At 38.4% G+C, this 24198-nt stretch overlaps 1 protein-coding gene and 1 long non-coding RNA gene across 5 annotated transcripts in view; both read left to right on the top strand.

Moving 5' to 3' along the window:
- CLCN3 (chloride voltage-gated channel 3) overlaps positions 1–24198 on the top strand; it is a 71908-nt gene that overhangs the window by 17455 nt on the left and 30255 nt on the right. The window contains exon 1 of one of the 4 annotated variants that reach the window (XM_027635511.1): positions 11135–11301. The exons of 2 other annotated variants lie outside the window; for them this stretch is intronic. In XM_027635511.1, the coding sequence (XP_027491312.1) occupies positions 11220–11301 (82 nt within the window). In that variant the 5' untranslated portion in view covers positions 11135–11219. Of the gene's footprint in view, positions 1–11134; positions 11302–24198 lie in introns of those variants that run through there. One more of the 4 variants, XM_027635513.1, reaches the window with a different exon arrangement.
- On the top strand, positions 11308–23113 carry LOC113943575. The gene is made up of 3 exons (XR_003526384.1): positions 11308–11941; positions 15381–15385; positions 23103–23113. It is a non-coding gene; the product is annotated as an uncharacterized LOC113943575 (long non-coding RNA).

Below are 24198 nucleotides of genomic sequence, written 5' to 3'. Positions count from 1 at the left end.
GTTTTAACATGCTAAATAATTAAATTGCTATGCATGTGGAGGCTTGGATGGCTTGTACCAAAGCCCTGCCTAGAAAGGATGCTGCCTGTCTGCTTTGAACAAAACTTGCTTTTGTTGCTTATCAAAACTGATCTCTTTGTAATACTGAAGTTAGTGTCTTTCCTTGTTAAACTGCTGTCTAATGAGAAGTATGGTGATATTATACTGAAAAGGAAGTATCTGCCTCTTTGTAGGGAGGACAATACATGTACTATATGTAATTTATGGAGGTAATTTTTTAAGTGTAGGGCAAGCTCAGGAGGTGAATTTTTGTACTGTTAGACTGCAATTTTTTCACGGCACTTAGTGAAATCAGATGATTGAACCTTATTTGCAGTAAAAATGGTTTGCAAACAAATGATCTCACTGGTGTTTACGTTTCAAAGTACTTTGATCTCTGTGTGGGAATGTGAGTCCTGAATGAGCTTCCATTCTTTGCAATAGCTACAGAGATTCCTGCTTCATTTCAATGAGCTTAATTGCTTATATTGTGAGTTCAGCGTGGAGACAGTTTACAATTTGACATATGGTGTTAACATAAAATTGGCAATACTTAACCTTAGTATGACAACCTGTAAACTGGTAATTCGAAAGCTGCTGCTACAGCCGTTACTATCTCCTTGCAGTGATAGCAGTGCCGCTGAAAAAAAAGAATATGCCAACAGGTCATAGTGTAAAACACTACAGCTCTCCTAAACTGTCCTCACCCATGAGATGGAGTCCTTTGCCTAAAGAGAGAGACCCAATCAATCAATTTTTGGTGCCTTAAATACCAACATTAAAAATATGATAGAGTAAACTAATATTATGGCATTATTTGAGGAACAGAATGTGATTTTCAGCAAGAACAGGTGGTTCTACATAATCAAGAAGTTTGTACCACATGAGAGGTTAATTTTTGAAGCAAGACCTTGTTATCTTTTCCACAACACATTCATGTAGTTGCACATGTATGCTTGTTTTTGTTTAGCTATTGCCCTTCATAAAGAAAGCAAAGAATAGAAAGAAAATAATTTAAAAAGTTATTTCCTGCATAAAACCCCCTTGAGTTCCTGTTATATTCCTTATGTGTGGAAATTGCGTTAACAGATTCTTCCTGTTGTCCACAACTGATATGAAAAAGGGTCTTCAAAGTCGTTTTGCACCATTGGCATTGGTTTTATTTTCCATCCATGTGGTATAAAACTGACTGAACAGTCATTATGAGAGTTTGATGTACCTCTTTCCTAAGTTATATAAAACTTATTTTCCAAGTTAGCAGTATTTGCAGTAAACAGCTCCTTAAATAAGGAATATATTCATCCTCAATGCTGCCGTACAGATTGATGCATAAGATAACATAACTTACTCTGATCACAAGGGCAAGCATGAGGCGCAGCTAGCTCATAGAATAGTTAAATTGTCAGTAACTGGTTCTAATATACTTTTTTCTACTGGATTGTAGTTAGGCTGCAGACATTTTGCCTGTAATCCATATTACTGATGCAGCTGAACACAGGATATCTGACAGTATCAAACCATGATTTCTTTTACTTTTTTTAATACTAATGCATGAGGTTGATTCTGTCCATCTATCTGGAACAGAAGTTGTTATACATCAGGTTTGCATGGACTAATTAACTGGGCTAATTAACAAAGTACTTCTTCAAGGATTTCAAAATTTCTGTCAAAAACAATCCCAAAATCGAGTGGAAGATTAATAGGTTAAGGAGAAAAAATGTTTTATCTTAGTTATTTGATATCATTTTCAAATGAGTGAGTTGCAGGGAATATCTGTTTATCATGTTAGTGATTTCCTGAACTCTACTGTTTGGGTTTTGGGTTTTTTTAAAATTGTATTTATTGTCCAAAATGTAAGTTCACTTGATATTGTTTTCATTGAACAGCCTGTAATGATGTTACAGTGTTAGACTGGGCCTTCACATTGTAAATGGATTGGTGTGGCATTGAGCTTTTTGAGGGATGAAAATTATGGCAATATGTACGTAGAGTTTTAGTAACCAGTTAGTAACCAATTAGTTTCTTGTTCTCTTAAATGTTTGAAAATAAATACTTATTGTTTCAATTTCTAATAAATGCTATGGTGAGTTCTTTGAGGACTTGTTTATAGAATATGAGAATTTTGTTGCTTTTAGAAGTCAGCCCTGCCAACAGTCCTTGAGTGGTCTCACTAGTCTTTCCTGCCGAAGTTTTATTTACAAAATTAGGTTTCCTCATCTTCTGAAGCACACAAACCTGATATTCTGGAAGAAGATGAATCATAGTACTAATAAGCCATTCTTTCTGCCTTTCTGATATTGTATAATCTTGTTGGTTTTCTTCTGCAGCTCTCCTGAAGTGCTTAAAGCACGCTGGCTTTGTCAACAGGTATTGCCAAGGAAGTTGTTACTGGTGTAGTGTTATTATAAGTTTGTTCTTCTCCTAGGCAAACCATATGAATAGCGTAAAATGAAGGAATGAAAACAGAGGAAGTGTGATGGCATATATGTAGAAAGAAGAGTCTGAAGTGTAAAATAAAATAATTTAGTATAATGTGTGCATGCAGTCTTTAGGTACTAAATAGAAAATTTTTTCTACAGCTTTAATAATATTTTACGTATTCATTTTAGCTTTGATTTTTTTTCTCTCAAGTCAGCCAAAGAAGGCAGATAGGATTTTATCCAAACTGATATCAGGCTGTACGCTTGTTTTTTACCTTTGAGAGCATTCTTGCTTACAAGCATTTTAAAGTGAAAGCTTTTTATCTGCTTCAATGAAACAGAAATGTTATTCTGAAAGAGGATATCATGATGTCCCTGAAACATAAGAACAGCTGTACTGGGTCAAACCACAAATCCGCCTAGCTCAGCATCTTGTCTTTGACAGGAGTCAAAAGTCAGTGCTTAAGGAAGAGTAAGAACAGGGTAAGTGATAGGCACCTGAGTACTTGTACACAAGTTTTTGTATAGGTGAGGGCCTCTGTTGTCTGAGTGATGACTTTTAATTTTAGTCTTTGTCAATGAATTTTTCTTCAACTGACTTTTTCTCACTAAAGCAATTCTATACCACCCCTTGGCAAGCTCTGATAGCTTAGCTACATTTTATGTGAATCACCACCTTCTTTCCTTTATTTTGAACCTATATCCAGGTAATAAATACTGCTGAGAGCAGGTATAACAGGGGCACGTGCATTAGCATAGTTTGACACATGGACTCCCTTGTCACTCACCCCACCCTTGTATGGCATAAATGCTTAAGCTCTTTTTTGTTTTTATTTTCATTTACAGTAGCAGCTGTAAAAGTCTTTCTGGTAATACAAAAAGTTTTAGGGGGTATTATTTGCTTATTGAAGTGAAACTGCTGTTGATAGAAAAAGGTTTGATATGAAACTAGGACAGGGTGACCTGAAACTGGGATGACTTGATTGTTGTGCCAAATACACATACCCTGAAAAGGCCTATCATGTGGTGGCCATCCACATGTAGAAACTAACAAGGATTAACACAGGGATAGCATGGTTCTGTCACTGTTGTTAGAACAGATGGTGAAAATTTTATTTCCATTGCTACTTATTTTTTCCTCTCCTCAGTTACATGTTTTTCAGGTTAAGGTCTTGTTTGCTTGGTTGGACCTTGCAGCTGTCCCATACTTTAGATCCTCTTCACTGCCCATTTCTGAACCTCTTCTGTAACTTGAGGGGTCAGAACTTCACACAGGATTTGGAGAATGGGCATGTCATGGAATGTAATAACAAATTTATTCTGACCACTACTAAGTACTGAGCTCATAGTTTAATAGTATTCAAATATAGCTGGCATAGTATAGTATTAACTATAAAGATTACTGTTGGCACTATGTTCACACAGCTTACATATTTATGGAGAAGATGTAAAATTCTTGAAGATAGAAAGTAACCTTAACATATATATGGCTGTCATGGTTTAGGAATGCTACTTCCCAATTTGATTCTCCCACTGAGTCTTTCCAAACCACACTGCTGCTGGTTCACTCCACCTCCTCATCTTAAGGGCCCCCTGCTGTGGGCAGACCAAGAGGAGAATTGGCAAAAGGCAAAGATTGTGGTTTGATATAAGAACAATTTACTGGAAACAGCAATGAGATAACAGTATTAATAGCAAATCAGTGTGCCCTGGCAGTCAGGAGGGTTAACCGCATCCTGGGGGGATCAGGCAAAGCATTGGCAGCCCGTCGAGGGAAGGGATTGACCTGCACTGGTGCGGCGTCACCTTGAATATTGTGGCAGTTTTGGTCACCACAATGTAAGAACAATATTAAGCTATTGGAGAGTGTCCAAAGGAGGGCAACGAAGATGGTGAAGGGCCTTGAGGAGGAACCGTATGAGGAGCTGCTGAAGTCACTTGGTCTGTTCAGCCTGGAGAAGAGGAGACTGAGAGGAGACTTCATTGCAGTCTGCAACTTCCTCATGAGGGGAAGAGGAGGGGCAGACGCTGATCTCTTCTCTGTGGTGACCAGTGACAGAACCCAAGGGAATGGCCTTGAGGGGGAGGTTTAGGTTGAATATTAGAAAAATGTTCTTTACCCAGAGGGTGGTTGGGCACTGGAACCAGGCTCCCAGGGGAAGTGGTCACAGCACCAAGCCTGACAGAGCTGAAGCATTTGGACAATGCTGTCAGGCACATGGTGTGACTCTTGGGATGGTCCTTTGCAGGGCCAGGAGTTGGACTTGATTCTTGTGGGTTCCTTCCAACTCAGCATATTCTGTGACTCTGTGAAAAGTATACAAAAAGACAGTGATTTCCCTGCAAAAATGCTCACAGCAGAGCCTAGCCTGACTCTGCTGCAGCCATGTTTTCCCAACTGGAAAGGAACACCCTTCTTCTCAGAAGCGAGAGAGACAGAGAGAGTCCTTTTTCCCTGCCCCTGGCAATGATGTAAGGTGGTATTGAATAACATAATGTCTTACCGTGCCCCCTCCTGCTGGTCTGGGCCGGAACCAGGACAATGACATATCTAGGGAGGAACACATGTTGATGCTATGATTTTATCCCCTGCATATACCTTGAACAGCAAGTTGGACATGGGTGCCAACAGTAAACAACTCTAAAACAGAATAAGGGCAATTGAGCAGATAAGACCTATTTCCTTATATGCATTTACATATGAGGAAAAACAGAACAATTTCAGCAGCAAAATTTTGGCTAGTCTGAGAAAAGGGAGAAGTGAACTTCAGGGAAGGATGCCAAATCTTCCTGTTGATGCATTATAACTACAGTTTTAGCAGATTGGAGTGTAAGGAAAAAATACATATGTAAAGGTGAAAATGTACCAGGACCTTTTTTCTTAGTAAAAGCCTACCCTGTAAAGAAAAAGATCAGAAAAAAATGATAGCAAGTACTTAAGAGGCTTTTAAAGAATAAGAGAAAGCAACTCTTTGCAGAAAATAACTTTCTTTTTTTCTGAATCCTCCTTGCATGATTAATAGTAGAAGTAGATATTTTTATTGTCAATGTAAAACTGACAAAAAGAAAATAAAGAAAACAAAAACTAACACCCACCTTTTACAGCTTGTAGCTATATATAGTCTGTTATGTCAACCATCTTCTTCTAAAGTCTTTGGGTTACAAGTCAAGAAGTGTGATGAACAGGCCCAGAAAGAAGTGAAAAGAAAACTCAGAGAGTAGTCTTGCTTTCACTGTTTTGGGCCAAGATCTCACGGTAGTCTTTAGGGACCAATCTGGGGGTTTTTTCCAATTTATTTTTGGTTTTGGGTGTTAACATTGCATAATGATTTTATTATTTCCCCCTTTTTAAGTCTGTTTCTTTCTTCTCCTGCCTTAAAGTTTTGCATAGCAATGGGGAGCCTTTACTCCTGTTTCACTGATTCGAAGTGAAGGTTCAGGCTTGCTCTGAGGAGAGGTCAGTCTCAGAACTGATTACACAACATGCTTGCAGCTATATGACCTGTTCTGCTGCATTCTGTTTGCTGGTTGGGTTTGACTTCCATTGCTATCTCCTGTGTCTGGACAGTGAATAAAAGCACCATTGGAAATTATACAAAACTGTAGGAGTGTAATTCAAGAACCTGTGGTTGGCCAGCGAAAAAGCGAGCTTATTAGGCAAGAATCTAGAAGAAAGTGTTCTTTGGTGGGTGAAATGATTGTGAGCAAAACTAAGTAGCTAATTTGTGGGAAACAAGCAATTGTGAAAAAAAGAAACTATAATTAAGAAATAGTTTTTTTGTATAATAAAAGGCAAATAGAAAAAAGTTTTACTGTGTATTACTGCAATGTACTTCTCTCTGTTTTTTTTCTGACATCTGTGTTGTTTAAACTCTTCTGCCTTCAACTACTCAACAGTGTATGCTATAAGTTTTTCTTCCACTTTTACAGTATATTTGGTCTAAAATTTTTCTTGTTGTCTGTCTGCTTCATTGAGGCTTTTGATGAGGTGGCAGTGGAAACAGGTTAATGGAGTCTTCTGTATATAGCCTGATACACTGATCAAACACAGAGTTCTAATGAAGGAATGAAGTTTGGGCCTCTGTAATTTACAACGACTTTAAAAATAATTTATCTTTGATTTTTACTGTGTATTAATTTGAAGCTATCCATAACTGTACTTTTTCTCTCTCTTCCTCCCCCTCCACTTCCAATTTTTCTGCAATTGTATCTTTGTTATTTCATCCTGGACCATGTCTGGGTGTCAGAACTGAGAGAAAGGTGCTTGTCCTTTTATCATCTTTCATGTTCCTACTGCTGGGTCTATGTGACCCATATGAGAAAGCTGTGTGATTTTATGCACAGTGAACAAAGTCAGGCTGAAGGAGCTGCAAGGTCAGAAAACTGAGACAAATTAAGAGAACTCAGGCAAGTAGAGGGATTAGACCTGGGCCTAATTTGGCTGCATGGTTTGAGAAGAGGTTAAATAAAAGAAGGAATTGAGATAAAAGGCAGGAGACTAAAGCTAGAAGAGGAATGGGGCACAGTAGGTTTTGAGACATTTTATGTATACTTTGGGCACGCTGTTGTAAATGGATGCTTTCTTGCCTAACCTTCAGCTGAAGGCGCATACGAGATAAATTCTTTTCAGAATGGTTGGAGTCACTGCTTTGGTGAGTGCTTTGTTATGTAATATTTTTCAAGAGAACATTATATTCTAGCTCTGCCGAAGAAGCTTTAGTTTTGAATAATAATAGGAAAGAAAATGACAGTTAAGAGTCATCAAAATCTTTTGCATCAGTCACACTTACATTTGTAATTATCAGTCACATTTTTGGCATCTCTTGTTACGCTAATTAAATCATTCAGCCTACATTTGGAATTTCATAAAAGACACAATTTTAATTTTCACTATCTGGTGCAATTAAGTTATGTAGTCTGTCACCAAAATACATTAAGAAATAGGGGGAATTGAGAGCATACGTTTGTTGTATACATAACAAGGTGCTTGGCTGTCCTCTTTAAACCTAGCTTACTTTTTAATATGAAATGGTGGGATAGTGCTTCAGTATTAAGGTCCTCCCTCCAGCCTTAGATAAGCAGGCTCTCATACCTCTGTGATACTCCCCTTCTTTTCACTGGCCTTGTTTTATCACCTTGAAACACCTTTCCCCGGGTGTATCTGATTTGTCCAACCTCTGACTTCTTCTTATATTGCCAGATAGTTTATCTTGAATATGTTTCTTCTCTTTCCCTAAACCGGAAAAGTTAAGATGTGGAAAGGGAATTAAAGTGTCTTTCCTCATTCTTAGTGTGCTTTAAGGGTGTGTCACCTGTGTACATTCTGGTATTTTCAGAAAAATAGACCTAAAGTCCTTTTCTACAAAGACAGATGCATCTAAGTGATGGTTAACAACAGCATGTGCCTGGTGAGAACAATGCGAGCACTCAGATGTGTGAAGTTATTTGGGCAGGGAGGATTTCTGGGATAGAGGCCTTAGCCTATAATTACTGTGATGCAATATGGAAAGAAAGCTGCTGTAGAAACCTGCTGTTTACATGTGAGCTGTTCTGTGTAGTAAATTGCCCACTGAAAGGTGCCCTCAACCATTCAAAGACTATTGAAAAGTAAGGCTTTAGGCCTTAAAACAAATGTTCATTATGTTATGTACTCCATAATACCCGAAATACTTACTTACCTAGAGACATAATTTTGCTAACTAAAATTTTGGAATTTGCTAAACTTCTCAACAGAAATAATTGACGTACTCTTTGGAATATAAAATTGTCAGACAGTTCAAGTCAGGCACTTTTTCACACCAGTAGGAAAGGAGTAATTTGGAAAGATTAAATTGTATAAGCTTTTAGATATTAAAAAAAAAAGAAAAAGACTGGGTTAACTAGGTTAGGTTAGTATGCATAGTATCTTTCTCTCTTGCTTAAAAAACCCAAAACAACACAAAAAACAAACCCTCTTTTCTTGGTGTTGTAGGAAACGGAATACATACAGTGGTAGTGGGTATGAACAATGAGAACACAAGCTGCTGGTAATTGAGAAAGCAAAATGATAGCTCTGTTTTTTAAAAGTAGACAAAGGACTGCATTTGTCAGCCAGTCTATAAGCAGTGACATGGAGGAGCTGTTGCAATTTAATATTACATGGACTCTTGAAATTTCATGTAGCAAATATGAAGTTGTATCTGGTTTACACTGCAGACTTCCTGTCATGAGTTTCCCTTATATCCGAAGTTGATCACATGTGCTCTCCAACAAGTTACACCCTTTATCTTTTCCAACGCAGACTGAATTTTAGTCTTGTGTAGAAATTTTGCATGTGTCTTAGTCCAGTGAACAAGTGTAGGTCAACAAGTGAGCCATTTCTTTGCTGTGACTGATATTTATTATCAGTTCTTAGACATTCCAGTCTTTCAGTAACCACATCAAACTAGAGGTCATCTTCTGGACTTTGTTAATACAAGTCCTTTATATCCTTTATTTCATATTCTGTCAAATATGAGGCTGAATTATAATTGTCTTCTATAATCAACATATAATAAATACACTAATAGTTCGTTCTGTAATAATTCTTTCTTCAGGTTACAGAAATTGCTGTTGTATTTCTTCTTGCTGTGAATGACTTTTTATTTAAAACCTTACAATAAGATTACAGACTATTTCCAGGTGCTGTTGAGTTAAGGAGTTGAGAATGCATTTCTGTTGTACTTCTCTGTAAATAAGGGATATGGATAATATAAAGTTCAGAGGTGCCTAGGTTTGTTTCTTCACAGGCAAAACCAAATGGTGATAATGCATGATAGCTCTGAAAGTCACACCACTTTCAGATATGCACAATCTTAAAGATTCTGTTTTATTGAAAAGGTTAGAGGAGGCCACTCTTCAGAAGGCATTTGCTTGCATGAATGATAGCAAATGGAACCGTCTGTTCATGAGACACCACCAGTATTTTAGAATTGATCTGTGGCTTAAGAGTTCTCTTTGTCTTGGAGATGAGATAGTCTTTAAAGCTTTGAAATATATTTTGCTGTATGTTCATTCTTTTCCGTTTTCTCAGTTGTTTTTCCATCTGTAGGGATACCAGCATCTTCTCAATGTTTGTAGTGGAGCTGTATTTTTAATATTTAGTATATTTACAGGTCTGAAATGTGAAATAAATTTAACATTTCTTTATGTTGTACTCTGTGCTCAGAAAGACCATTTACTGTACACAGCTTGTAACATTGGCTTATAAAAGAAATAACTTCCATAAGAACACCCTTTGAAAATTATTTAAGAAACTAATGCATTTGAAAACTAAAATAGTTGTCTGTCTATCACACTTATAGAGATGCAAAGGAATACCTAATAAAATTAATTCCTTATTTGCTGTACGAGTGAAACTGAAGCAAGGCCTTGGTGCTGCAGGCATACAATATTTTCAACTTTACTACCTGCTGTAGAGGAAGAAAAGGAAAAATAATATGCACATCTTCCATATGTATTTTGTTACAACTGGACCAACTACGGAAATCTCACATAAAATAGTTTTCTTATCATATTTTCTTATCAACAGTTGAACGGTAGGACTAGTACAAGATCATACATTAAATGTAAAATTATATATGGATTCAATATGTAGTAATGCCTGTTTCAAATGGAAGGAATTATGTAGTCAGTTCAAGATTTCCTGTCTTTAAATACTGGCTGTTTGAAGTGCTTTGGTTTTGCCAAAGCTGCAACAGCCACTGCTGGATGATGCATCACATGAATGCCTTGGTTAGCATTCATGTGGGTTGTTGCTAGTTTTGAGTCTGTGACTTTTAAGGGAGGTAGAGCATTTTGTCAATGTGTAGAGTAATGCCAGCTTAAGTGTGGACTTGTGTTTATTACATCGGCTTCCACCCCCATCCCAGCTTTTTAGTGTGAATATAGATGTTACACAGTTGTAATACCAGCATAATCATCACAAAAAAAAAAATTGGAGCACCAGACCATTTTGGTTAGATATCTAATTAAATTCTTGTTTTAATGTTTTTGATTACATGTGTTCAAATCTGTCAGCCACTGCTGTAGGATTGAAAGTTCTACGTGAATGGGGAGATGTTGGTGAAAGTGAGGTGAGCTCACCCTGGGGAGCAGAGGGGTTGGCTTTTGGTAGGTTATGTTGCTCTTCCTCGGTGGTAATAGTTTTGATGTTTGGAACGAGTAAATAAAATGCCTGGGAGACAGGTGGCGTCGTGTTCCCCCCCCCCCCATTAGCAATAGATGAATCTTGCCTTCCAGGTAAAATTCAGCTATAGATGTTTAACAAGCCTCTGCAGGCATGGCCCCAGAAGGTGCCCGAAATAAGGGCAGCTCTCTTTTGTGGCGGGTTTGCCTTCTGAGCTGAGCGGGAACCCCACCGTGCACCTGTTGATGAGGTGGCGGGTTCACCTGTGCGAGCGCCCTTTTGTCTGGGACGGGGCTGGGACCTCGCGGACCCGGCGGGAGCCTCTCCCATGAGTTCCAAACGGGCGCTTTCCCCCGTCTTCCTGACAGGCGTTCTGGGGGCGAGGCATCCCTTTCCCGTGCGGCCGGAGCCCGCCCCCGCTGGCGGGGCGGGAGCGCAGGTGGCGCTGGCGGGGCCGCGGCCGCCCCGCGCTGACATCAGCGAGCGCTGCAGAGCCACGGCGGCGGCGCAGGCCGGGCCCGCGCCAACATGGCAGCGGCCCCCGCGGCCGCCCTGGCGTGAGCGATGCCGCGGCCCTCCTGAGCCGGCAGGCGGGCCCCGCGTTCGTCACGTCCATGGATGTTTCTTCCGATCCCTATCTGCCCTACGATGGAGGGGGAGGAGACGGCATTCCGCTCCGGGAGTTGCATAAACGAGGTACGCCGGGTTGCCGTTTGGGTTACTTGTTTGCATATCTACGTGCGGGACTGCTGCTCGGGTGTGAAGCAGCGGCGTAAAAGCTTGTTAATTACCGCGCTGCTTTGTTTCACCAGCCCGAAGCCTTTTGTCAGAGGAGAATTCAGTTCTGGCTCGTTCCTGTGCTGTCAGGGATTGTTTTCTCTGCGGGCAGATCAGTCCTGCTTCACATCTCATCGCCGTGTGACTCCATCTTCGATGTGTGGCAGGCTTGCCTTTCGCTCTCTCTCGTTTTGTTTTTGTTTGTTTGTTTTTTTTTAATCAATAAAACCATCTCGTGCACCAAAAAGAAAAGAAAAATAAAAAAGAAAAAACAAACAAAACCAACACCAAACCTACAACAAAAAACAAAACCGTCCCAAAACTGTGTTTGTCACTGACTGTGACCAAATTAGCAAGTTATTAAATAGGCTATTTTCATTTCATGCTTTTCACTAACTTGAGTGGGAACAGTGTTTGTCTGGCTTTGAAGTTTCTGTACGTGCTTTTAGACTTGACTCTTTGTTGCCGGCTTTGATACGTGAAGGGAAAGCTCTGCAATGGTAATGTGTCAGCTCAGCAAATATTGATTAGCTCTTAAGGAACTGGTACTTTGCAGTAGGTTCTTTACACTGTTGCTTACAAGGAAGCAGATTTAGAAAGAAAACAGTGTTACCAGTGTTCACGGGGGGGGGGGGGGGGGGGGGGAATCCTCTTTTGAGCTTGTATTTTGTTTTTTTACTACCAGCTTAAAGGAGAATATGTTCTATAAAGATTTGGTTTTGTACTGAGAGAAGTTGTAGTAGGAATAAAAGTTACACCTTCAAATTCTGAGAATACGTTTTTTGTTGGCTGGATTTGATGGTTACAATATGGTGTTTCAAATAGTGAGTGTGGTGAATTCTTACTTCTGTTAGAATTGACCAATCTAAAATTAGAAAGTTATCAACATTTATAGCTGTTAGTGAAGGTATTAGAGAGGACGTAGGCTGAGAATAAAATAGGATTTACATAAAATTATTTTTTCTCCATGTTACCTTATTGTTTCACCTGTCCTTGCAAACTCTTATTTCTATAAATAAATTAGTTCACAATTTATGTTCTTTTAACATTTTATCTGTTTTTTAGTAGTTTACATAGAAGGTTATTTGTTGTCTTTTTACAATTCTTATAATGTATTTCAGGATACCTTAAAAAAAATCAAGAAGTTCCAGTACAGTTTATTTTAGACAAGCAATTTTTATGCTGCCCAGATCATTATTATATAGCAAGTACTGGGTAGTTCTCTAAGTCAGATTTTAGAGGGTGCTGTTTTCTTAGAACATTTGCAAAATGTAAATTGGGGGTCTTATCGATGTTGTGTATAAATATCTGAAGGGAAGGCACAACTAAGGCAGAGACAGGCACTTCTCAGTGTTGCCCAGTGACAGAACCAGTGGCAGACTGAACATGGGAGGTGCCCTCTGAACATCAGGAAATAGTTTTTTTTCTGCAAGGTTGACTGAGCACTGTAACAGGTCGACCAGAGAGGTTGTGAAATCTTCCTCAGAGATAGTATAAAGCCCTGTGGACATGGTCCTGGGAAAGCAGCCGTAGGTGGCCCTGCTTTAGCAGTGGCCTTGGACAAGACGAGCTCCAGAGATCCCTTCCAACCTCAGTTCCATTCTGTGAGTTTAGATTTGTAGATAGATTTAAATATGAAAACTGAAAAACAGCCCTAACATGTTACAGTTAGACATTGAAATGTGATCAGGTGTATATTCCTGGAAATTAACAGGTTTTATTTGATTTTTAAAATACGAAAAGTAGATATTTGCAGTGCAAAATGGTGCCTGGCACACTGGAGTATTGCTGTTAAACATAAAGTTTACAAATACTGTAATGAAAACAGTGGAAGGTTCAGCTAGGTAGTTCCACTGTGGTGACACTGCTGGGAGCCAACAAGACAGTTCCCAGTTGTGACTTGTCATTTTTGCAGTTTTACTGAATTCCATTAGGGCTTGTACTTCCCGTATTTTAATACTATATTTCAAAACAAGTGTTACTGGTGCTTCTCGGGCTTGCTATAGTGAGTTTAGATTAAAAAAAAACAAACAACCAAACAACAACAAAACTCAAACAGTGTTCCCATAATCTCTTGCAGATCTGAATTTGTCAAGTGCATATGTCTCATAAAAATACTGACCTCCAGACCAGTTTGTTCCATAAATTTAATCAAAATTTTGTGGGCATTTCCTGCTGATTTACAATACCACAATAATCTGTTATTGTGATTTAGCTATCAAAGTAAGGCTTAAAATGCTAGCAGACAAAACCAGAAATGGAAAGTAAATTCTTGACATTATTTTATGTGTCTGAAAAAGGATACTAGCAAGAATTTTTTTCTTCTCATGGAGATTTCAGAGCATTGTAATAACAAGCTCAGAGAACACGAATAAAAGGATTCTGAAAAAAAAAACTTAACTGTTAAAGCCTGTGGAATTCTTTCCCTTATTCACATGCTGACAACTCTTCTGTCCTGCAGAGTAATGTTCACATCATGCAAAACTGCTTTGTAACATCAAAGCGTTTGTTGCACTAATTGACTGCAGTGGCTCACCCGAAGTAGCTGTACCTCAGCAATTATGAAATGACTGTTTAAATCATTAGGGGTCTTTGAGGTTTAATTAACGGCCTTTACTAATGTGCAGTGAGATGACATACAAAGTATATTATTATTAAAGGCTTGATCCATTGGCTTGCATTAAGATTTTTTTTTTCAGTGCTAATACACTGTGAAACATCAAACGGAAAGATACAAAAATACACATTTATTAATTGTGTTTATCTTTTATGTTGATTACTCATTATCATCCCTTTAAAAAAAAAACCCAGATATTACTGAATATTTCTTACCAGGAGTTCTTTTAACTTGTGCTGTCCTTAGACTTCTCTTTGTGTGATACTAAATGCATAATTCCAGACCTACTTATCCTTCCTGATAGAGTGAAATAAAACTTCAGGAACACAGTTCCCTTCTACTCTTTTCTCTACTAACTAAAAGAGTTAAAACTACTGCTTCTGAGAAAGGGTTTAAAAGTTCTGATTTAGGATTGCATATATCCTAAGAACTGATATGTACACTTTTGCATAAGAATTTTTCATATAATAAACCATATGTTGGAATATATGTTGTGTAAATAAATTACTTGTGTTGCCCTTGGATTTATTTTTGCATCATTTTTGCTAGATGGACCCTTTTGAAAGTTCCAAATTATCAGTATTTTGTTTGTCTTCCAGCCATTCATGTACAAGCTCACACTCTTCGACCTGACCTCCCCCCCCCCTTTTTTTTTATTCTTAAATAAGCATTTATTTTACCATCTTAAAAAACTCAAATCTGAGAAACAGTAGCACATGTATAGTGGCCAGGCTACCCAGTAGCAAAATTTGATCTTCAGCAAGCAGAAGCTTTGCTAGCTCCCTTTTATTTTTTACATATACATAAACACATCTCAGATTTAACATTTTGGAAGTCCTCAAGCAAAATTAATGAAATTTTATTCCACTAATAACCTGTGATTGAGTTAGCCTGGAGATGTGAAAATTATGTATATAGAGCATACCAGATTTACTGCTGACTTAGTTTTAGTAAACCTAATTTTTTTGAGAGGCAAAAAACTCAGAATTTCATTTGTTGTGAACCAGTCACCACTCACGTAGGTGCCACGCCTCTTGTTTAAACTATACTAATAACAGTAACATTGGGGAAACCTCTCAGCCACTCACAGCCTCACCTGTTACTGTAAGCTGTGGGGCAGAGGATATTTAATAATATCCCAGGAGGAGTTTGAGTCAGATGCATACTGAGCCAGTTCAGATCCTCTAAGTGATAAAAGTTGTACTTTTGTGGTTTAGGCTGCATTTCTCCTTAAGGGCCTGTTATATTTAAGAATTCGTAGTTAATCAAAAACCATTAGAGACTGCAGTTATCAGCGTGACCTTTGAAGTAAATGGCTGTGAAAATTGTGTACACGTGCTCAGAGAAAGAGTTTAACTCTGAAATTTTATTGCTAGCAGAGGAAGAGTAAAAAAATTAATTTTTAGGCTAATTAACATGTTCATGACAGAAAATGTCGTCAACATTATTATCGATCTCTAACTTTGAGCACTTTGAGAAAAAAGCAATACTTGGAGAAACTTGACATGGTTATGCCGCTGAATTTCTACTGTGCTTTGTTTTAAGGTTCCTAGGATATAAAGGGGATAAGGATTTTCAGTTATTAGTTTAGCATGTTTAACTTTGATGATTAACATAAAGTACCGTAAGATATAACTACAGTTCATTGTAGGTAATTACAGGTTGTCTGTCTACATGTGCTATATGGCTGGTAAGGTTCACTGTTAAGCATGTGTTTCTCAATTTTGGAAATAATTTTTTATATACTTTTATCTGAGATATTAGAAACCTAATGAAGAGGCCAAGATTATGCTCTCCCTGGGCCTGAATGGCATCTGATTGGGATAATCATATTAGCAGAATTGTTATTTTTGTTGCATTCTGTCTTTATCCTCCAAAACAACATATAAGTAAGTTGTTCTTATGTAAATGCGGCAGCAGCACTTAGAAATCTGATGATCTAAATTTTTGTTGTTCTGACTCTTATGGCCTTGGTCACTGTTAGATTGTAGATAACTTCCCTTTTGTAATGTTTGCTCTATCTAACTTTATATATTTTTATACCTTTTATTTTTCTCATCTCCTCCCTCACTGTTCATCTTAAATATAAGCTGTAAATTTAGTAGTGGGAGGATCTCCATAACTCTTCACTTACATATATGAAGTCCCTATTCCTTACATTCGTAACTAAATATAGTCCATTCTGCCTTTAAGACTAGAAGAAAATAAATCTATAAAAATAAAATCTTTTTTTTTGTGTTGCATCATAGAATCAGAAATGTTTCTTCCACCTAAAGTAAAAAGCCAAAGTGGATTTTTTTTTTCCTCCACCCTTTCTGACAATTTGTGGTGGACACAAATCTTCAGAAGTCTTGATTTAACTCAGCGGTGCTACTACTGAACTTTCATTTAACTCCTGTTTTATTAAAGGTTATTGTTAAACCCAGATCTGTCTGGGGGCAGAAGAAATGGAAGGGACTATCATGCAGTACTTTGGTAAAGTTTTTTATTTCTTTTCCTTGTTCTTCAAAACTTGTTTTGAGTCTTCCTATTTCCCACATAGCGGTTTTTCCCAGGTAATTTGTGTATATATAGTTGTGTTGATTTTTTAATGCATTTTTATTGTAATGCAGAGATCAATTTGTGCTTGTAAGCCTTTGATGCAGTTTAAAAGAGCTGACTGAAGAGACAGGCTGAAAATTTGTAGTTGCACAAAAAGGGGAATGTATTACTTGATTGCAAAGACTTCAACATCATTAATCATCAACAGTAGCGCATGATAGCACTCTGGCATCGTGTGCTGTGCTTCTGATTCTGAAAATTAAAAATTACTTGTAGTTAGGAAAAGAAAATAGTGCTTAATTACTCTTTTTGAGTGGTTACAGACAAATTTAAATAAACTGACGATTTTTTTCTTGTCTTTTTAATTGAAAACCTCATATTCTGAGGTCTGAATATGGAGACAGAAGGAAGCTGAGGCACTAACACATACGTTGTGTGTACAAATCTTCTTTGTTACAAGAGTGAGTGATCCCTGTGGTGTGTGTTGCATGCAGGGTGCTTGCCTGCCTCCGTTCCCCTTGCCACCTAATACCCAAGGACACAAGGGTGAAGCAAAGCCTTGGATTAGTATCTGGCCTCCGGAAAGCTACAGCCCCTGCTGATTTTAACACTCAGCAGATTTGGATGGTCATGTCAGGGGGAGCTTATTCCAGCCTTCAGGGTAAACTGATTAGCTTCATTTTCACTCAACAGAGGTGCATTTATTTTTTTTCCCCCTCCTTTCACATTGCTGGGAATAGCTCAAATGAGACATGTTGCACTGCTGTCAGCCAGAAGGACAGTGGCTGAGGGGAATGCTGGGTGCTTGTGCTCTATCTAGAAAAAGAGATTTGTGAGCAGCAGCAAACCTAGTGCATTCTTGCTGTAGGAGTTAGTAATTACATAGCTTGTAGAGAAATACCTTTGAGAAATTGGGTCCTATTATTGCTTTGCTATTGAAACCAGTATTGATATTGTTTATCTGTTGTCTTCACAACTCTAGAATGTTTCTAAACCTTGGGGAGTTTTGAGTTCTCTGAGCACTTACTGTGTAGTGTCTGGACATTAATATTTATATGGAAGTTTTGATTTTTTTCCCAGCAGAAAGATATAATTAAAATCTAACAAGACCCCAAGGGTGCATTTATGTATTTTGGTATAAGTAGTCTGACAATTTGTTGCTGTGAAAGGGCGTGAATTTGCTTGTTGTTCCCTATCTCTTCTCTCAGTTTGTGCTCTTGCACTGACTCTGTTTCTTCTCTGACAGCACAGAAGCTTGATTCCCGTTCTGTATAGTAGCAGATTTTTTTGTTGTTGTTAGTTTTGTCTGCTTAGTTGGATTAGCATGTTGGCTTGGTTTACTGTGCAGTCCGATCCAAGGGTGACAAAGCTGATCCAAGGGTGAGAGTGGGATTGTGTGATCAAGAATGGGAGAGAGAAACGGGGAGCAAGATCTCCTATTTGTGTGGCAGCAGTCAGTTAGATCAGCTCAGTCTAACTGTGTAATTAATTATGAGAGATATATCTCATTTCTTAAAATGGTGTCATGGTGATACATGCTCAGTTTAAGACTTGTGTATTTTGTGATGTGCATTCAGAAGATGTGTATCATGTGCTGTGTAGCATATCGAAGGGGTCTTAAACTTTATCATAAAATTATGGTCCTTTGTTAACTCTGATAGCCATCTCCTGAGAGCCTGTTCATGTCTCAGTTCTGTGCCTTATTCTGTAGTGAGGCTGTAGCTGTGAGGATTTGTTCTCTAAGTGATACTGGGTAACTGTTCAGTTAATCACCTGGTGGAGAAGCACATAAAAATCTATCGTGCACCATTTGAGTACCCAGGATGCAGCATTGTCTTAAATCTTCATGTTTGTCTTCTCATTATTTTTGTGAGAAAGAAGGAACATCGCCTACAGAGAAAGAGTTGGGGAGGTTGTTAAACAGGAGCATTGTGTATGTTGCAAAATCGCTTTTGTGTGTGAAATAATTAGCTATAAACTTACCAGGGTTTTTTTTTTAAAAAACATGCCTTTCATCATCTGTGTGTTGCCCAGGGTTACTTTCAAATTTGAAAGAAATCTACTGAGTTGCCAAAGGACGAGCATGGGATCAATGCTACAGGAGATGAGGCAACCTTTAAAAATGCTGTACATGGCACTGAAGAATGCTGTGTGTAATCTACATAAATCGACTTTTTGTCATGTTTATCATAGTTCCAACATCAATCAAGATTGAATACTGCTTGTATGAGGCACATATATAAAATATAAAAGAAGAGATATTCCTTGCCTCAGTGAGGGACATAAGGCAAGGAGAAATCAGTAATGTATAAAACAACTTGTGTGAATATAGCAACATATTAGTTCTGTAATTTCTTTGTCCCTACTGGTTCCATCAGGAGGAACTAGTTAAGCAAAGGAGGTTGGATCAGTGTTGGGAGCCAGCTGCCATTCAGTATAACTTCATGTTCAAATGGAATGTAGGAGAGTGATATGGTAAGGACTGTCTTTTTTTCTGTCAGGAATAGTGTCTTCTCAACTGATTTTGGATTGTATTTTTTACATTCTCATTAAAAAAAAAAAAAGAAAAAACACTTTACTTCTTCAGAGATAAGAGCTTTGTTATGGTGTTGGGATCTACTTCTCTTATTCCAGTTTTGTTCATGTAGCATTTTTGTTTTTGCTGTACCTCATTCTGATTCAGATGTCCCAAAACACAGTGTTTTACTCTTAACCTTAACGCTTATTACAGTTTTTTCTTTCAACATGATACAATATTCTTTATTAGGTTTTTTATTGACTTTTTTTTTTAACAACTTTATTTGAAGCAGTTCTTCAGCATTACCAAAGCTGATTGGTGAGAAGGGATTGTACTGGAAGCTTGGAGTTACGTGTGTGGAAGGATAATAAAAGTCAGCTACCTTCTTAGAAGGTAGTTCAAGCAAGACCTACAGTGATGGAATTCCCCCAAAGAGTTTCTTTTTCCTGAAAAAGCATGTTGCTTTTATTGTCTAGAATCTTACTGTCTGCAAGCTTGCAGTCTGTGATTGCAGCAGCTCACTAGTTATGTGTTGAGATTTGAGACAGCAGCACGGCTTCACCAAGGGCAAGTCCTGCCTGACCAACCTAGTGACCTTCTATGATGGACTGACTACAATAGTGGACAAGGGAAGGGCTACAGATGTCATTTATCCGAATTTCTGTAAAGCCTTTGACATGCTCCCCTCCAACATCCTTCTTTCTAAATTGGAGAAAGATGGATTTGATGAATAGAGTTTTAGATGGATAAGAAATTGGATGGACCGTCACATAGAGAGGGTAGTGATCAATGGCTCAGAGTCCTGATGGACATTAGTGACAAATGGTGTCCCTCAGGGATCCATACTGGGATCAGTGTTATTTAATATCTTAATTAATGATGTAGAACAAGGGATTGAGTGCACCCACAGCAAATTTGCAGATGGCACCAAGCTGAGTGGTGTGGTTGACACACCTGAAGGATGGGATGCCATCCAGAGGGACCTGGACAAGCTCGAGAAGTGGGCCCATGGGAGTCTCATGAAGTTTCACAAGGCCAAGTGACAGGTGCTGCACCTGGGTCGGGGCAATCCCCAGTATCAATCCAGGCAGCCCTGCTGAGAAGGACTTGGGGGTGCTGGAGGATGAGAGGCTGGACATGACCCGGCAATGTGTGCTTACAACTCAAAGCCAATTGCATCCTGGGCTGCATCAAGAGCAGTGTGGCCAGAAGGGTGAGGGAGGGGATTCTGCCCCTCTACTCTGTTCTTGTGTGACCCCACCTGTAGAACTGCACCCAGCTCTGGGGTCCCCAGCACAGGGGGGACATTGACCTGTTGGAGTGAGTGCAGAGGAGGGCCACCAAGACAATTAGAGGGATGGAGCACCTGTCCTATGAGGAAAGGCTGAGAGAATTGGGTTTGTTCAGCCTGGAAGAGATAACTTAGGGGTGACCTAATTACAGCCTTCCAGTACCTAAAGGGATCCTACAAGAAAGATGGAGAGGGACTTTTTACAAAAGCACATAGTGCCAGGACAAGGGGGAATGGCTTTAAACTAAAGAGAATAGGTTTAGATTAGATATTAGAAGAAATCCTTTACTGTGAGGGTCGTGAGGCACTGGAATAGGTTGCCCAGAGAAGTTGTGGATGCTCCATCCCTGAAAGTGTTAAAGATCAGACTGGAGGGGGCTCTGAGCAACCTGGTTTAGTGGAAGGTGTCCCTGCCTATGAACTAGATGATCTTTAAGGTCCCTTCCAATGCAAACCGTTCTGTAATTATTAAAGATGATATTGGAGAAGAGTGTGCTAATAAAGGGATGACAGCTGCCTTATTTTTACAAAGTATGAAAAGATTGTGTTTGAATTATAAGGGTTCCTGTGAGTCATACTGAGCCTCTGAGAGGATCAGTATATTACTGTTTCCCTCCCTGTAGTAACACAGGTTAGTTTAGAATAGCAGTAATAATAAAAGTTCTGCATGCCACTTTTATCATTAGTATCGCAGTCTCATAAAAACATAAGTAAACTCATATATAACAGAAAGGCTTTACTTTCTTGGCGGCTACAGAATGGCTTAGGTGTCTACGTATGGAAAATGGAGGTGTTTTCTTATCATAGCTAGAAGCTGTGCCTGTTTCTTGGGCTAAGTGCTTGTTCTGATTTTTTGAGACTAAAACTGCTTCTAATGTTGATGAAAAGCATGTAACCTGAGAAAGAATCTTGAAACTTGAGGATGGGGGGTAAAAGGGGGAAGAAGGAAGGGGAAATACTTTCTGAATATTTACTAAGTGCTACAATTTATCTGTGTAATGATGATTTCCTGCCTGATGGTTAGAATGTTGTGATGAAATATCTATATTATGGTAAGAGCTTTAACAAAATTTATTAAGTTGAAAATAAATTTAATGACACTTTGAAACTGAGAGTAAATTATGAGAATCTGTGTGTTTATGCTGATGAGAATCATTATTTTCATAGCTGGAAGGAACATCTTGCTGTGTGAAATCTAGAAGGAAGAGTAGAAAGGGAAGTGAAAGTTTGGAAATGTTTTGAGTATTGATAAATTTGGAAATGTGTTGAGTATTGATTTCTCTAAAATCTCCTTTAGAATAGTTGTATGCTACACAGATCATAATATTGGCTGGAAAATGTCTTCTCTGTTGCTGTCAGACTTATGTATGTTAGATACAGAGCATCAGATTTTGAAAAGTTGTCCTCTTCTTGGTGCTCTCTAGGGATGCCTTTCTACCACGTGCTCACTGCTGCCTGTTTCTCACTTGGTACAGGATTGTAGCTGTTCAGCTGCATCAGGTGTTCATAGCAGCTCTGTATTCAACAAAACCTGCTCTTCAGCTTCACATCCTGTTCTGTGTCTCTTTCTCATTGTACAATAATCACTTATGTTCCAGTATTTGGTGTGCCAGCAGATGTTGGCAAAGTAGGAACCTGACAGTTTCAATGGGATTTCTACTGTATCTAGGGCAATGACTATTCTTTGTAGTCTACTCCAAGTTCTGCTTTGGGTCTGGGGCAGTGAATATGGTGCCATCTCTGATGGTCTCCCCGTAGAGAATTCCAATTCAGTACCTTGTGATATGCATTAAATAAACTGTTACTGTTTGTGATACATTTAAAATTCCCAACTCTCCTTTGCCTTGCGTAGGATTGCATGCTCCTTATAGTTTGTTATTGCTTCATATATAGCAGGGCATAAAACCAACTTCCCCAGGGCAAAGACAAGCTTTTGTCCTACCCTACTCACTCAGGTTCAGGAAAGTGCATGATCAGGTTGTAACTTTGTAGAAGTTTAATAATAAACTGTGGCTGAATTTAATTTATGTCCCTTGCTTTGCAATGGAAGTCAATTTCATGTAAAAATAATATTTTCATAATATATTCTGTTACTGTTCTTATTTTGAGACCTAAACTAATTGTTATAATGTGAATTTTGTTACTACCTCTTCCACAAGGTCAGCTTGCCCTTTCAGAGAGCCAGACGTATCTAAGACTGCCTTTCTAGTTACAAAAATTAGAAATGTCAAGAGAATTTAGTCCCTTATCCTAAAGCAAGGTTTTCACAATTACCTCTATTAGCAAATCTGATTTAATTTGTTGTTGTTGTTGTTGTTGTTAGCCTTTTATTAATGGAAGCATAGGTAATGCTTCTTTACATCTGCCTTAGGAGAGACTAACAGCAGCTCTGGGAAGGGATTTACAGGGCTTAGCTATGGGAAATAGATGAGGGAAAAATTAGTATGGCGTAGACTGGAGAAAAAAGTATGAAGCTAAGACGGCAGCCAGGCTCACACGAGCAAATGGTATTGGTGTTGTTGGGGAGCTGTTTCCTACATTTACATTGTCTTATGTACTTTTCTTTTAATCCTTGTAGAATTTATACTGAATGGTAGTTTGCGTATCTTGAAAATTATCGATTGCATTTTGTCTTAATATGATTTTTGTATTACTTTCTTGTATGTTGTCTTTCACCACTAAGAAAATGTCCAAATAAACACTGTGATATATAGTACACATAGACAAGGCCTCTGAAGCAATAGATGACTGAGGCACACCTCTGGGTCAGAGTGTAATACTGGGTGTCACACTGCTTCTGCTAGGTCTTAGAATTCACAAATGTAAAGGAAAAAGGCACATTTAACCTATGTGTAAATCTAATTGTGAGTTGTTGGTGAGAGCTGGGGCAGTGAACGCAGCATTTGAAGCATTTGGGAGTTTACAGGTAGATCTTTTTTTAGCTTATTTTATTTTCTTGGTAAGTTGGAAACTTCTGCTGACAACACCAAGAAGCTGAATTAAAGAAGCCTGGAATTGGAAAAAAAACCCCAAACTCAACAAATAAACAAACAAGAAAACCTAGCTCCAAAAAACCCCCCACCTGCCTAGCCATCCCAGTGTGAATCCAGTGAAATGAGTTCTGGTCTCTGTCTGAACTGATTAGAAGTCTTGGTCACCTTGGCCCTACATCTCTATGAATAGAGATTATTGTGTTGCAGCATATACTGGGCAAATTGTTTTGTTCTTAGTCAAACAAGTGAGAGTAATCACTCCTTAAATCATTGTCTGTCTTAACCTCATTATCAATGTTCTGTTTGTAGCAATAACTTTGCAAAAGAAGTTTGTGTTGGGTGGGCAGATGGTGTCCGTGGTATATTTAGGCAGCTGTCCAGCAGAAGATTATACTTGGAGTCTGTAAATACAGCACAGAAACTCCAAAAAAACCCCTCAAACCAATATATTACAGAATTTATGACATTTGAAGGCTTTAAAAAATAAATCTTTATCAGTTTTGAAGAGAGAAAAATTCTCAGTGCTCCTCCTGCACTTCTTATTCTAATCACTGAAGGAAATATGTTGGGGCTGTTGCTCTGTGAGATGCTTCTGAAGGAACTTGCTAGTGACGACAAATTAGCAGAAGACATTTTTTTCATACGCTATTTCCAATTTTTCATGGCTGACGGCTGTTCTGTGATTCACCTTGAATAAATAAATGGAAATAAAATATAAGTATTTGTTACTTATAAAACTTTCTGTTACTTTTTAGCTGCACTGATAGTCTGTTAATGTATAATGTATAATAATGTATTTTAGGTTTGGTTTAAACATTCAGAAGAGATTGGTAATCAATAGAATGTATATATGAAA

This window comes from Corapipo altera, unplaced genomic scaffold (genome assembly GCF_003945725.1).
Source record: "Corapipo altera isolate COAL_440 unplaced genomic scaffold, ASM394572v1 22b, whole genome shotgun sequence".
Taxonomy (NCBI): domain Eukaryota; kingdom Metazoa; phylum Chordata; class Aves; order Passeriformes; family Pipridae; genus Corapipo; species Corapipo altera.
This window is presented reverse-complemented; position numbering and strand designations above follow the sequence as displayed.